This window comes from Nothoprocta perdicaria, unplaced genomic scaffold (genome assembly GCF_003342845.1).
Source record: "Nothoprocta perdicaria isolate Ctin4 unplaced genomic scaffold, notPer1 scaffold_125, whole genome shotgun sequence".
In the NCBI taxonomy this organism is placed as follows: domain Eukaryota; kingdom Metazoa; phylum Chordata; class Aves; order Tinamiformes; family Tinamidae; genus Nothoprocta; species Nothoprocta perdicaria.
Genome location: NW_020454372.1, coordinates 440,768 through 456,668, shown reverse-complemented (window position 1 = coordinate 456,668; position 15,901 = coordinate 440,768). Strand labels below are relative to the sequence as shown.

At 44.8% G+C, this 15,901-nt stretch overlaps 1 protein-coding gene across 1 annotated transcript in view; it reads left to right on the top strand.

Moving 5' to 3' along the window:
- Window positions 1–10,338, top strand: part of ST7 (suppression of tumorigenicity 7) — a 64,649-nt gene extending 54,311 nt beyond the window's left edge. Inside the window, exons 12-14 of the mRNA XM_026033216.1 lie at window positions 3,833–3,925; window positions 6,855–6,994; window positions 10,018–10,338. Coding sequence (XP_025889001.1) covers window positions 3,833–3,925; window positions 6,855–6,994; window positions 10,018–10,113 — 329 coding nt within the window. The 3' untranslated portion in view covers window positions 10,114–10,338. The remainder of the gene's footprint in view (window positions 1–3,832; window positions 3,926–6,854; window positions 6,995–10,017) is intronic.
- The last annotated feature ends 5,563 nt before the right edge of the window (window positions 10,339–15,901 follow it).

The following is a 15,901-nucleotide window of genomic DNA, read 5'->3' as shown; positions in this document are numbered from 1 at the left end:
CCATTTGCTCTTGCCCTGTCAGTAGTTATTTTATTAACTGATTCCTGTCTGTGATACTTCCACAGCCRTTTGCATGTGTCCTTTATTAGTTCGTATTTGTATGTAGGCCTGTGAAAGTATAAGGGATGATTGTTGCATTACCCCTAAATAAAATTCCAAAGTTTGTTTTGCACAATAATTTCAGAGAGAGATGAACTGTGCACCAGGCCCAAGCATTTTGTGCAGATTTTTCTCACATATGAAGACAACTACGTATTTGAATAGGCTCACCAGGATTTAGCTCAGTAATCATAACYTTACTGAATTAAACTCAGTTGCAAAATGGTGAACGAAGTAAATTTAACCAAATTCCAGTTTTTACCAGMAGTCTACAGTGTGTGGGCAGTTGCTCTTATTTTCTTTCTAGGTATTTCTGTACTTGTAATTTAGTGTACTGTTAGTGTGCTTGAAATACCCACAAGCCTCCCTTTAGCAGTTTGTATATGGGAAGTTAATACGTGCATATATATACTATTCAATTCTAGCCTTGTGGGAATTGGGCAGAAATAAGTACTCTATTTCAGTGAGAAATCATTTGGGGGTACATCGTGAATGCTTCTGGGGAGAATAAGGTCACTCCTAATTAAGGCAGTCTCTGAAAATTTATGCAGGAATGGCCTTGTGTTATTTTTTTAACTCTGAAACACTTAAGAGTTTTTCCAAAATAGTATTCAACAGCTGAGAAAAGTGAGGTTATGAAAATAGTGACCATCATCAAACTGGAATGTGGGTGGTTTCCTGCTCTCTCTTGTTTCTATCAGTCAAAGCCCAGTTCATGGCACAGCTCAGGAGCCCAAGYGAGGCCGCGTCAAACGTTACTCTATGAGGTTGGATCCAGTTGCTTCGTATGGAAAGCCTGTAGTTCCAAGTACAACCAAGCCTGAAAGAGTCTGATGTGCTTGTTCATCACTGCCTTAATTTCTAAAATTTTATCATGYTTCCCATCATTTGCATGAAGATGAAAATGTTACGGTACTGTTCACCAGCACGGGGCTGAATAGTGAACTCTGCTACCTGCCCTGCTTTCTGTGGCACCAGATCAGACCACAGGGTAAGGGTGAGGCACAAGAGCACCTGCACAAACCCAAACTGATGGACATCAACAGAGCCTGGTCTTCTATGGCTGATAGCTCTGCCCCATGAAACCCAGATTCGGTTGTGTGTCCAAGATGGGCATGCTTAAATTCAGCACCATCTATTCAGCCACTTTTTTACTTGCTTTACAAAAGCAGCACCGTAACTGTCCCTTTCTGGGCTTTTTTAGAATATTTATACTACCGTGAATTAGGACGAAACAGAAGAGATTGACTGTGTAAATATTAATATTAAGCCAAATCTGGAGGAAAAACTTCAGTTAGTGATTTTGAAATAATGACCATTGAACATCCCTCCACACACACTTTTGTTAAAAACAGTTTGTTGCACATGAAGATTGAACAAGGCTTAACTTACTGATGATGTTCTTGACTTTTGGGGGCACTGTGAAGAAGAGGGATTTAATACTGCAAAAGGTTTGAAGCCCGGGCAGCTTTACTAAACTGCAGGAAGAAAACCGATGGAAAACAGAGACTGTTTCCTCCACTTGATGATGAGAGCAATRTGAGATGGTCACTGCCTTCAGCTGCCTCTGGCCCCCAGCAGAAGGGAGGAGAGCAGGGTTGCTGCCTGTGCAGCCAGAGCCTGCGGCACTGCGGGCATTTGCATTCCCGGCTCCCGGCTGGAGGGCACTGCCAACCYCTCTGCTCCTCATGGATGAAGCTCCTGCCTTCCCAGACCTGGCAATAAAAAGGCCAAGGGGCAGCATTAGGCCTAGCAGACAGAACCATTGTGCTGTCCCGTGACACTGCTACCAGGAAGAACGTATGCAGAATGTAATTAATCAAGTGTTCATAAAGCATCTTGCAAGTAGAAAACTTGGGATGTTGTGCTGTACATGACAGACATGCTTTTAACCTTGAGAAAATAACACTCTTCAAAATACATTTCTCATAGATATTGCTCTGTTGTGGTTCAGGTTCCAGTTCGTTGTTTCCTGACAGAGAACTTGTTTTGCCCTTAAAGATGATCAGACTGAAATGTTTCCTATATATGTGCTGCAATATGCTGGATATTTTCCTCTGAATGATGGGTTGAATATAGAGGTTTGTAGGTTCTTTTGCAGAAGGTCTTGGATGGTTTCAATAATATAAYACATTTCCTTGTATAAAAATCAGTATGGGAAACTAACATGGGTAGTTTTTCTTCATATGAGCACTTAGAACTATCAGTCTTTCATTTCTGAAGATCCAAAGCATAGAATGTTTTATTATTTCTTCTGAGTTAAAGAAATTACTGCTACCTGTGAAAAAATTGATAACATTTACCTCAGCACACTCCAGAACAGGTTCTTCCCTTATGCAGAGGTCCCAGTGATTTATATATGCTTTGAAAAGAGAGTTTACCTTAGAACGGTACAGCTGTAGTGTAGATAGCTGCATTCCACATACTCAGCTTAAATACGTAATGTTTTTGCTTTAAGATAGTAATGAATTATGAGARTAAATACCCTGTGTTAGCTGAACACTGGCGGATTTTCATTCTGCTTGGCAGATTTCTGCYTTCCTTGTTGTTTTAAAAATAGAAATTGAAAATAAACTGATGTAATTGCACAGGACTGTGCACTGTGTTAGTCGTGTGAATAACTGAGAATAGGGGTTTTAAAACAATTCCTCATTTGCCTTTTGAGCAACAGATAATGAAGTATTGTCATGTGGGGGTGGTCTGTACCCAATATTGAAAATATACAATATTTCTAGGACATCTGTTAAGGAAAATATTGCTTCAGTGACTGATGTTCATAGAAATAGTGAGAATAACATCTTGATGACATTTTAACGGGGAGAATAATATATAGGATAATGGAAAGGGATGCATTGATTGCAAAGCTATAATTCAGTCAGGTATTCTGATGTTTCCATAAACCATAGAAGCATAACTCAGATGGCCTATGACATCAGCAGAGCCCAGATGCAGTAATCCACTCCCCTCCCTCTCTGTTATTATTTTCAGTTTAAATATTACATATATTTTTTTWAAAAATTCATAAGATTAAGTATTGTTTAATCCATGACCTGAAGATTTATATCAGAAACCTGACTTSATCTGCTGCATTTTCAAAGAATGCATTGCAGGGACCTGGGTTTAATAACTCATTATTAATCTTTGATTGCCAAATATAAAACAAAAACATGACTGTGTTGGAGAACTGGTTCTCTGTGCTGACTCGCACAGTTACCTGGGGTGCTGGAGTGAGAAGGGAAACTCACTGTAGCTTAGTATTTTTTCCATGTCAAATTTCCATAATGCTCGATACAGTTTACAGGCATTGGCCCAAATATATAAGCTGGGCTGGTTGTATTTTCAGGCTGCACCTGTAACATCAGGCACAGCTTTTCTTTTCCTGTAAACTAAAAATTCCTCAGCCTAAAAGTCTAAGCCAAAAGGTGCAAACTTGTCGATGTGGTGTAAGTACCCTGAGCTCTGGCATTTCTGTGTGCACATGTAGACTGCTCTCACTTGACACTCCTGAGCCTACTCCCAAGAGTAAAAGTAAACATAAATACTTTCTAGATTAAAGGGTAGATTTGAGTTTTGGTGTTTAATTAAGTATCTTATACCTTAACTGTTTGCAACTAAATATTCTGATATTAGTGCTTTACCTGTAATTGTTTATCAAAATTGTAAATACGGGTAAGTATTTCCAGTAGCCGTCACCCTCACAGTAACTTACGTTCTGTGTTATTTTTCTTTACAGCTTTCAGAATGATCCCCTATCCACTGGAAAAAGGACATCTTTTCTACCCTTACCCTATTTGTACAGAAACTGCAGATAGAGAGCTACTACCATGTACGTTCAGGTCTCTTCTTTCTTAATGCTGACATAAAATAATTGTTTGCCTTAGGCYTGCCGTGCTGGTCTCCATGATGCCTGTTCAATTGGGTGCACCAGATTAGAGAATCATCACCCGACAGGGAGTCTCTGGAGCTCACTTGCTTGTTTAGAGGCCCTTCTAGCCATAGTTCATAACGATTAGCTGTCTTTTTTGCTGTCAGCAGTGTGGGGAGAGAGCGATTACTCAGGGAATATAAATCTGTTAGATTTTGCTGCTTGGCTCCTGCCAAGACAGTGGAAGCTTGTCTGATCCTTTATCTAGGATAACAGCCCATCAAAGCAAAAGCACAGTTGCCCAACCTTGTCAGTCTTACTTAGGCAAAGCAGCTATTTAAATTCCACGGCAAGATCAAGCCTGCATGCGACCGCTGCGTCCTTAGCCCAGCTGTTGTGCCAAGGGGCTCAAACATTTCCTGAGAAGCAGTCCTAAGTAGCAGGGGAGGCTTTTCTTCATGTAACGATGTGTATGCTGCTATGGAGGGCCTGATGGGAAACTCCCTCAGTCGTTTATCACACGTGTGTGCAGTTTGTCCCAGCATTCACGAGACCGGGCACAGGGGCAGATTCGGCGCTGGGGAGGCCCACGGTGGAAGCAGATGAGCCTGGCTGCAGCGTGTGCAGCAAAGCACAGGAGTGCAGAGGAAGAGCCAAAGCAGCCAGGCTTCCAAATACCCACACTTGGTTCCCACAGGGCTCCTCACCGATGTCAGTGGGAATTAGTGTGAGCACGTGTAGAGTGCACGCATGTGTAGAGGGGCTTGCAGGGTCAGGTTGGAGAGGAAAGACAAGCACAGGGCGACCAGGTGGGTGCCCCTCTCACCCTCTCTGTCCTGCAAAGGCATTAAAGAGAAATCCATATCTAGAACCTGGAAAAAGTAAAACTCAGGCTGCTTCTGCCACAAATGCTGGGTTTGCTTGTGTTTGCAGTCCTCGGAGTCTCTCATTCCCGACTTTGTGAGGTGGGGCTAAAAAATGTGTTGCTGCTTTTAATAAGCCTGTGTGGGTAAACATTAGGTGAGAATAGCACAGCACAAATCCGCGCGTTGTGAGGCTCTCTTTCACAGCGCATTCTCCCTCATATTACACGGAAATCCTTGGCAACTCGCAGCATCCCCCCACCCCATTATAATCACTCTAATTATAACAACACCTCTAAGAGTGCTCTGCCTGCTTTCCTCCCAGGGATACTGAGCTGGGGAGGGCGGAGTGTCAGGAGATTTAGGCCTGACAAAGTCATGCAGAGCAGGTCAGCTCCCTCCTTTCTAGACACAAAACTAATTGTTCTTGTCAAATGTTCGAAGCAAGGGACTCCTTAACAGCATACGTAGATAGCCAGGGCTTGCTCTGGCTGTTATGGGAAATGCCTTCGCTGCAAGATCTCCTGGGTTTGAGGAGGGAAGGGTTTAACCTGCTGTGACAGAAGGAGGTCGCAGGCAGGGGGTTTGCATACCTGTCCACACCCTCCATAGCACGGGCTCCGAAGGAGTCAGCCGGAGTGAGGTCAGAGCACTGAGCTCTCCAAGGCTGCCCTAATTAAAAATAGCAATCACAAAACTTTGGCTGTGGCTCGGTAATAAACCAGAACAATAGGTTTGTCAGACGTAAGTGCAACTAACTGCATGCCAGAAATCTTAGCAATTCCAAAGCTCTGAATTTATATCAAACAGAAGTTGCAAATTGTCCGTTTTTCCTTTTAGAGTTTCTTGAACTAATTCACAGAACCAAAATCATATTTATTTTTTGTTCTTAATATTTTAAACAGTTATATATTCTTACTGTTTATTTGGAAACCGCTGTTTTCAGGATGAATGCAGTCAGGAATACTGTCCTGCCAGGTGTCCTGCTGCATTACCCTGTGCTAATGTTATCTCTGTGAGTGTGATCAGATGAGACCTGTTCACTGCAGCAGAGAATGCAGGCAAAATGGAAGAAGAGTATTTGTATATAGAGATTATCACGGATTTGAATATATGGAAAGCTGAAATTTAGCTTTAAGATTGGTTCTGAATCATAAAAAAATGTTTCAGCCTGCATTTATCTTGACTGTAGCTTCAGACCAGGAACTGAATAAATGAAGCAGATACGTGTTGCCCAGAAYATGTACAAACACAGAAAAATTTTCCCTTTGACTCAGAGTTACCATAAAAGTACAAGGGATATTTCCATCTTCATCATCGTCTTTGGACCCTTTTAGCCTTCTTGATTTTGTTTCCTCCAGAGCACCAGAGCGAAGGATCTTTCCATACCCTTCATGGTTTATGCTGGCAAACATCTTGAAAAATTCTTTATTAATTTCAAATTCAGCTTTTTAAACTTTAAKAATTAAAGATTGTTATAAGTATGCAGGGAATTCTGGAATTCAGGAATCTAAAGCACCACTTTCTATGCTGTGCTTTCTGAGTAGGTTTTCTCAGTTCTGCGGAATTCATTCCTGGAATTCCCTGGTCCAAGCAGTGTGGCCCTGCAGCCTGATCCAGCAGCCTGTAGGCAGGGTCCTGCCACAGGGCAGCTCTCCCGCTGCTTCCCACTGCTTCCCGCTGCCCGCCTCGGCATGGCAGCCCTGGCAAGCGGCTCCCTACTCCGTGTGGAACTGGGCACTTTGTAGGTCAGTTTTCTGGGGCTGGTTGTTGCAAGCTGCAGTKTGGCTGGGGCTGACACAAGGAGGTCCTGTGGGCAGCAAGTGGGTTGGACCAGAGGAAGACAGAAGTGAGAAGTTCAGGTCAGAATAAGCTGACAGGGAGGTACCTGGCACAGCAATACCGTTAGCCTTAGGTAATTCAGATCTTCAGTGTGTTTCTGTGTGTTTCAAAAGCATTGTCAGCCAGGTAAGAATATTATTTTTATAAATGCAATGAACTTCTCTCCCCCTCTTCTTTTTCCACAGCATTTCATGAAGTTTCAGTTTACCCCAARAAGGAACTTCCCTTCTTCATCCTGTTCACTGCGGGGCTATGTTCCTTCACAGCCATGCTGGCCCTCCTGACACATCAGTTCCCAGAGCTTATGGGGGTCTTCGCGAAGGCTGTGAGTATTCCCTGCTGCTCCTCTTTGGTAAATAAAGACATAAATGTAGCAGAGCTGAGCTAAATATTGTCTGGTCTTAGACTTCGTATATACCTGTTCAGAAGTATAAAACATCTAAAGACCTTGTTCTGAGTAAGGGGCCATTGAAGAACCATTAAGGGAAGGGAGCTAAGCACTAAAACGCTACTGTCTGACTGCTCTGGTTTTGCCAAGAATGAGGTGAGGAGAGGGGGAAATGGAATATTTTTTCCATAGGTAATCCAGTGAAATAGTATAATTCAATTTCTTCAGTGCTTTTCATTGGGCTTGTAGAGGAGGAGTGGAAGAGGCAAGGCTGAAAGGCTATGGMAAATTCCAGAACACAGGGATTTTCTCAAACTCCTTTACAACTGGTAAGGGACTCTCTTTGGAGGAAACCAAGTCTTCTAACACTCAGCCTGGTCAGAGTAAGAAGTGTGATAGAGCAGAAGTTCTTGTATCAACTTTGTTTCTTCAGCTCTAGAAAACAGAAAATAAGATTAATTGCAGCAGAAGATGCCATTTCAGTCATAGCAAAGTGTTAAAACCTGTCTGATTTCTTTTTTCTTTAAGTCTTGAAATGCATGACCATTCTTAGGAGGCTCTTCTAGTGCAACCTGCAGCTCCCTAATGGTGGTAGTTAATGACCCTCCGTCTTCCCYGTACCTGCCTTGCTGCAAACGAAAGAGAAGACCTGAAGCTGGCAGCACAAGGAGGTTTTGTTCTTAGAGCTCCTTCTACAGGCAGTGAATTAGCAGCATCAGAGAAMAGGGGCAGCTCACAAGGTCTCCCAGAGGAGGGATTAACAGCCCTTGGAGTCTGTGATTCCTGCAGGCCTCCCATTGCTCCCGGCTTACGGAATCACAGTACAGGGTGAGCCCGGGCTTCAGCTCCAGGGGTGGCCTCAGACCCCAGATGTGCTGCATCCTGCCAGCAAAAGACTCTTTGAAGCAGCAAAAGCCCTTGAATGCCGAGGAGCCCTCCGTGTGTGAGGTTGCCAGAGGCAGGTTGTGCCACTGTGACAGTCCCCCAGGGCTCTCTGTGTCTGAGATTAAAGGTGTATTTAATCACTTTACTTTTCTGGGAGGTTCAGCACAGATTCACTGGAATTTGCCCAGCCTCAGGAGAGCAGGGGTCTTTCAGAGCCAGAACCTGTTCTGAGCCCTGCCCGTTCAGTGGGAAGTGCAACTCTTCCCAATCACATCTAGCCCGCGTTGCCGAGTAAAGCTGACTCCCTCACACAGAAACTTGTGGCGTCGGCCGTTCCCTTTCCCCGACAGAAACTGGAGTAATCCAAAATCACCTGTTTGATGGATTTATCAGCATGTGTACAAGTAACTCCAAAATGCCACCAGGTATCAGTGGTTTTGCTGGTCAGGGCAGAGCTTCCCCTGGCTGGCACTTACACGTTTTGCTGGGCTACAAAAAGCTTGTGGAGATCACGCAGGGTGCAAACACAGACAGGACCAATTTCTGATGGCAGTGATTTAGATAAAATTGCCAGCACAGAATTTGTTAGAATTTGTTTTGTTTTGTTATGCAGAAATGTAACAATATCCTGTAAATAGTTAAAATTTATTAAAAAATACGGTAACCTGGTAACCTGGTAGCAGTAAGAAGATACCTTAAACAAASCTGAGACACATTAACACAGGAGTATTTCCTTTGTCAGGTCCACAGTTATGTGTGTCTGAAAGTGTAATTCCTAGTTAAATCACACAAAAAGTTATTAACRTGAGTGAAACTAAAGACAGATTTTTCTCTGATTTATTTCCCACCTTTCTATGTGTGAGATCACTGCCATGGTCCGTTTCAGTATTTCCTGTGTGGTGGATGAGCCTTAGTTCAACAAGCAGGTTTCTACAGGGGCATCTTTCATCTGCTTGGGCGTCTGCAGAGCCCGAGGTAGCCGGCATATGGAGCAGCGCAGAGGGACTGGGCAGTAAATAAGCAGGTCCTCCATGCAGGTACTAGCCTTGTGGTGGAAAAGTTGGAAAAGATCCATTTTCAGTATCTGGTTTAATGAAAAAGCAATATTCAGAGGTACTCCCAGGAATCCGCTCTCTTCCGGCTTTGGAGTAACCAAGCTAAATAGCTTTCCTTTAAAATACAGAAGACTTTTCGCAGCTCTGCCATCAGCGACTCTGCCACCTTGTTTTCTTCTCTGCTGCTGGTGCTGCTCCTTTTGCTCTATGCAAGAAGCTGTCCGTGTCAAACGGAGAGGCCGCACRCTGCCAAAGCCGCCGGTGGTGGTTGGGGATGCGAGCGCTCGGACACGGTCCCTGTCTCAGCAGCTTCGCCTGGGCTCAGAGCAGCCCTCCATGTCCCGCAGCACCCGGGGACAGGCCTGGCTTCCCCGTCACTCTGGGAAGAGCCCTCGCAGTTATGGGGTTCGTACAGGAGGTTAAATACATTCTGTAGACTGAGTACTTAGGCACTCTGCTGACACGGTTGTTTTTCCTTCAGTAAACTGATCTGTATTCATTTGCTTCTGTAATATACATCGGTCGCAGCATTAGGACACTGAAACTCCTTTCAGTGTGACAGGTTCTGTTCTGCAGTGGGAGGAGGAGGGTAGCAGAGCTGTCCGTGCACAGAGCAGCGCTGTAGGTAACACRGATCATTTTAAATCTGAACCTGAAGACACATTTTGTCTCTGAGGGATGGTCTGGCTGCACCTCGGGACAAGGGCAGCTTTGAGGCTGAGCTTTCAGGAGGGAGTCTGGACTGAGCAAATGCATTGTGTGAAAGCTTCTGTGTAGTGTCCGTTGCATTTATCTTTGCAGAAATGGTCCCTTGCTTGTGCAACTACAAAATCCAAAAATCTGGGTATATGCAAGGCTCAGAATGTGGCAGAAAGGCTTCRTGCACTAATTAGTTCACTTTTGTCCTGCCGGGGAACTTCATGGAGGAATGCAGCAAGTTCCTTGCCCTRTGGACAGCTTTCTCTCGAGGCTCAGCATCTCCTGCATTCTGATCTGAGTGTGTGTCTGGTTTCTTTGCAGTTTCTCAGCACCCTCTTTGCTCCTTTAAATTTTGTGATGGAGAAGGTTGAAAGTATCCTGCCTTCTAGTCTGTGGCACCAGCTGACGAGGATCTGAGGGAGCGCGCGCTGCCTGACTGCCATGACCTCTTCCGTGCCAACGCGCTGGCGACCACAAGAAAGCATGATAAAAAAAAAGGGAAGCAGTTCTAAGACTTAAAAACTCTTCATGGATTGTCTGTTCTCATATAAAAACCGTTTTGTTGTACAAAATACATTGATGTTAGGTTCTATTATATTTTGCCTTCAGAAAAGAAAAAAAAACTTAAAAATAAACTTTTGTGTATTGCAGCATTGCTGTCTTTTGGCTTCTTCTTCAAAGCTGTGGTTGTATTCTGTGTTCTTCAGCGTGTGCCTGSTGGATCTGCGGCACGGCAGCAGCGCTTGGCTTCGCGCTCGGCCAGCGAAGCGGCACGAGCAGCTTCRCGGTGCGAAGCAACAGCCTCGCTGCCGTGAGGGCGACCCACCACCCCCGTCCAGCCCGGGTTTCTGGGCTCTTGCTTAGAGCAGCTTTGGGCTCCCTAGGTGGTTTGGATGGTACACGGGGCTTCTGATCCCACCCCCTGCAATTAAGTTATATCCTTATTTGAATTTTCTACCAGTCCACAGGCATTACAGATTTTATTCACTCCYCTGTCTCAAGTAACTCCGGAAGCTCTGTGGCCATTCACAGAACACAGCATAGGTAGTGGCAGAGAATTGATCACAAATTTATCTCTAAACTGTGGCAGTTCCATTCATRCTTTTATGTATTTCTTGCTCCTTTTTTACTGAATTATTAATACCTTTCAAGTCCAAAGAAGCACGTATTTTTTTCCCAATGATAAATSATCAGCATTATAAAACGTTTGTTGCTTTAGACCAAAAGTTCATTAACAAAACAGGGATTAGTTGCTCCGCAGTTAATAGCATGGTGGTTTGTCAGCAGACTTATAGCAGGAAATCTGAGAGACTTAGACACCATCTTCAGTTTTAGTCTTGCTGCTGTAGGTGGGAACTGTAGACTTGACTTCGCAGAGATGTTTCTGCCAATGGATGAACCCAGTGCTGAGAGGGGGAATTGGATCTGGAAGTTGAAGCAAGTGTTCTTAACTGTCAAAAACTGAAACCACAGCCCTATAACCCCATCAGAGATTTTCTTTTCCACTCTTCCCTCAAATGTAGCATTGATAGAGCAGAAAGAAGATGCCGCTTTGCCAGCTGAACTTTGAAATATGTAACATCGGAGGATTCTCCCATTGTTTTAGAAGTGCTATCTAGCCTGAGAGGCTGTGGTTATCAGGAGGTAAGTTTATTTATCAATGCGGATATGACAGAGCTGGTGTCAAAAAGATAATATTTCTATACAGCAGCATTGATGAGTTGCATCATTTTATTTTTTTTGTTCTTGTGATGTGTCTGGAGAGAGAAAGGGTTTTGCCGAAATGAGTAGGGTGCTGCACTAAAGCAGCCTCTGCTGCRCTAGGAGAAAACCGGCACCTCCACAGCAGGAGGAATCAGTCGGTGGGATGAGCCCTGGGGGAGAAGGCAGGAAAGCAGAGCGCCCCGTGGCTAGATAGGAAAACTAGTGAGGTCGCTGCAGGGATTTCCAGACAGGTTTATTATCTCTGGCCATTATCCCTGCAAAGCAATTTTTTGAACTAAGTCTGGCTTACATTTACTGCACAGGATATGGCATAAGATTACAGGTAGAGACAGCATGTGGCAGTGGGAAATGGACCAATATTTATATTCCCAGCTTTGCCTCTGAATTGCTGTAGCCCCAGGCATCACCTTTAAAGCCCTGTGCCTGTATGTCTCTAGCTGCAAAACGAGGAGTAATTCTGCTCGTCTGCCTGACAAGGGGGCTGTCAGAATTACTTAGGGCTTGGAAAGATTGGGAGGATGGGGCATCTTCACCTCTCGGATCATACATCCTTTTGTGTTCCTTCTTCCCAGCCGCCTCAAAAAACTGTCACTTTTACTGTAGATATAGCCAAAATCTGCCACAATCTGCTGTAATTAACAGTCTTAGTACGTAATGTGTTTGCATACCAGCATACAAGCACAACAGGCTGTGCTTGTCAACAATTAAGGCACTGTATTAGGCTGCTGTTAGAAGACAAAATGACATAAATTATTATCTGTGTTGAAATAATCTGTCACCTTCTGAAAAAGAAAAACCAATAAAAAAAAGCTTAGCTCCTTGGAAAGCTCAGATCCTTCCCTTTTGCTACAGTCAACACTAAAATATGTGCTTCTATTTCTACCGTTTGTACTGTCAGTGTCTCTTACACACTCTCTTGAGCTACGGATTTTATCTAGGAAGATCTTCTCAGTTTTAATTATAATTTTAGGCATCTGTGAGACTATGCAAGTCAGGCAGAAGAGTTTTCTTTCCCTTTGGCAGAGTTGGTTGCCTCAGGCTTGAGTGCTTCTGACATGTTTCTTGCAAAGTATCGTGTAGATCAAAAGGAAGATGTAACCCGGGATCATAATCATAAGAAGCCTCTGGCTAAACACGGAGATGAACATTGTGGAAATCTGGCTCAGAATGTAGTTCCTACAGATTTTTAGTTTGCAAGTGTACGGAGAGGGGACTTCTAAACTCAAAATTGTCATAATTCCTTTCTCAAGCTGATACACAGTGTCTCTTTACATTGTAAGCTGCACAAAACAAGACATGAGAGAAAGGAGAAACCCTCGGCCAGCTAGGCCAAGCTGGCCACCTTCAGGCTCTCAGGCCAGGTTGGATCTACAGCTGCTCCAAGACGAGTCCTCCTGGAAGAGGTGAGTGACACAGGGAGGCTGTTTGTTACTCTGGCGGTTCCGTCTTTGGGCTAGGTGTTAATGCCAGGTACATTTTTGAGCAGATGCCAAGGAAGTCCTTACCCCACTGGAAACCAGGAAAACTTTTCTGCACTGCAGACAGCAGAGGGGCACTGGCTGGGCCCTGAGCCTGACTGCTGCTCGGCTTTACACGAGACACCTGCAGCTTCCCTCCTCCCCAGGGAACTGGCTTTGCAAGAGGGACTGAGGGAGCAAAGGAGGAAAATCCAGTGGCAGCCCATGCACTTCCACCTCTCTGGCACCATCAGAAGGGGAAAGGAAGATTTCCCGTTAGGATCTAACACTATCACATAACAAAGCTCAATAAGCCGTTGTACAAAAAGATCCGTGTTAGTGCCGGCAGCGCAGGGAGCGCTGCTGCCGCTCGGCTGCCAGCAGGAGCTTGTCTGAGGCGGCCGGAGGAGCCCGCAGCCGCGGGAGGTGTCCGCGAAGCCCCCTGCCCTCAGAAAGGGCATCGCCTTCAGGAAGGCAGTGGCTCCTGCTAAGAGGATGGGGTGAACCACAGGCCGGCAGGTTCAGCGTGGCCATCACACGGGCCTCGGGAACTCCACATCGGGGCTGGCAAAAGATGCCACATGCCTCCATGCTAGATTGAGAGCTGCTAATTCTTCCCTGGCAGACGCCTTCTCTGCTTTCAACCCGAGGTCTGAAACATGCCCTTCCCTCTTGCTAACCCATACTGAGATGTGCTTGTCTCCTTGCCAGCGTTTGCTGTGCTTTGTGAGAAGCCAGGAGTATTGCTCCTAGCCTGGAGTCTGCCTGGTTGCACTGCAGCAGCAGCAGCCCCAGAAACAGGTGATTTAATTATTCTATTTCTAATTAAAACCATCAAGGACAGTTGTATAGAGATGATGACAGTCAGATGCGCTGGATTTAGGTGTTCGATTTTGGGCCAGTGATAGGGGGAAAAAGTGCAGCAGTTCCTCTAGCTGCAACATAGAAATGACTCAACATGCAAGTGTTTGCTCTTAAAGGCTCCCTCTTTTCCATAAGGTTAAAAAAAAAAAMCCCACACTTTCCTTGAGTCTTTTGCTAAAACAGCACAACACACTTTTAATTCCGAAGTTTGTTAAAATGTTGAGGAGGGAATAGTCCCAGGATATTTGGCTGGCTGGAAGCATTTTGGAGAGCTGTTAAATTTTGATTTCATGCACCAAAAGGAAAGGGAATTCCCTCAAGAAAATTGGATTGCATATTTCAAAAAGTTCCTWCAAGTTTTTGTCTCACCTAATACCTATTTCTGACATTAAATTGTCTAGCTAGGGAGCGCTGTTTCTTCTTCATGAATATGTAGAAGAATAACATGAATACATACATGAATATGTAGAAGCATAAATAATGATTTAATTTGCCTTGCTTGATTTCTGTGTTTCTTCTTTCTAATKAGCCATAGGTCCAAGAGACGCCTTTCCTACTAACTTTCCTACTTTTCCTACTAACTTTTCCTACTAACTAAAGACTGCTTTCTTCATGGAAAATGCAGCAGAAATGCTCATACCCCTAACATCTTGTTTTCATATGAATACAGCAAAAACATAACAAGATAATTGACCAGCTCAGCTGGTGGTCACACAGCCATTGCACTATAAAAAAAAAAATCTGTTTTTTCTGGAGAAACACTGTTTTTTCTTCTTCTTTTTTATCTATATTGTTCCTCCTACAACTTAGGAGCAACATGTGCTCGTGCTGACTGTAAAACTGAACCTATTGAGCAGTCCTATACTCCTGTCCATATTGCTGACCCTAGAAACACTTGAGCTGCAGAAGACAAAAGTTCTGGTTCTGTTTCAGCTTTAGGGGACCAAGAAGATAAATCCTTCACATCACCAGGGAACAAGGRGCAGGTTGAATCTGGAGAGGAATGTGAAGGAAAGCATTCTGTAAGTAGACCAGCAGCAAACCAAAGCCTAGGGAGAATGTGGACCCACTGCTGAAAGGGGTAGAGGACCTGGCGACAGAAGACATGGAAATGATTGACATACTCAGTGCTTTCTTCTCAGTCTTTACTGGTAAGACCGACCTTCAGGAATTCCAGATCATTGAGACCAGAGAGCAAGTCTGGAGCACTGAAGACTTATCCCCTGTGGAGAAAGATCAGGTTAGGGAATATTTAAACAAACTGGACAGACACAAGTCACCGAGTCCTGATGAGATGCATCCTCAAGTRCTGATGGAACTGGCCAAAGTCACTGCAAACCATTCTTAATTATCCTTGAAAGGTCATGACAATTAGAGGGTTCCTGAGAACAGGAAGAGAGCAACTGTCCCTCCTGTCTCCAGGAAGGGCAAGAGGAGGATCCAGGTCAGTCGTCTCTCTCTGGTTGCTGGAAAGAAAGTGCCTCATCCTGGAACCATGCACACKAAGGATAATAAGGCAAGTGAGGAAAGTCAGTATGGATTTATGAGGGAAAAATGGCATTTGAGCAACCTGAGAACCTCCTATGATAAAGTGACTAATGCTGTGGTCAAGGGGAGAGCAGTAGTTGATTTTCATCTTGCCTTTTGCAAGGCTTTCAACACTGTCTCCCCTAACATCCTCCTRGAGRACGGGAAGAAGTGCACGTGATGGAGGTGGAGAGTGAGGTGAATTGGAGAGGGGCTGAGCTGCTGGGCTCAAAGGGTGTGTGCTCAGTGGCACAAAGTGAAACGGGAGGCCCCCAGCTGCAGTGTTAGSCAKGRGTTGCTCCTGGGGCCAGGACAGGTTCCCATCTTTGTGGCTACTGTGGATGAAGGCACAGAGCACCCCTCAGCACGGCCTTGGGAGGAGCSCTTGCTCTCCCCCATCCTGCCTGTCCGAATGTCCCCAGTGAGCTGAAGAAGCAGATAGCTGGGAATGTCATGAAGTTTGACAACACATCCTGGTGGCAATGGTGGCAAGTGGCCTTCAAGATGCACCATGAGCAGCGGCACTGGCAGGGTGAGRAGCCTTGCCCTGACCTCAGCACTTGGGAGGCCACGGCTGGAGCAATGGGCCTTGGGCCTCCTGGAGCATGTGCAGCCAAGGGCCATGAAGGACA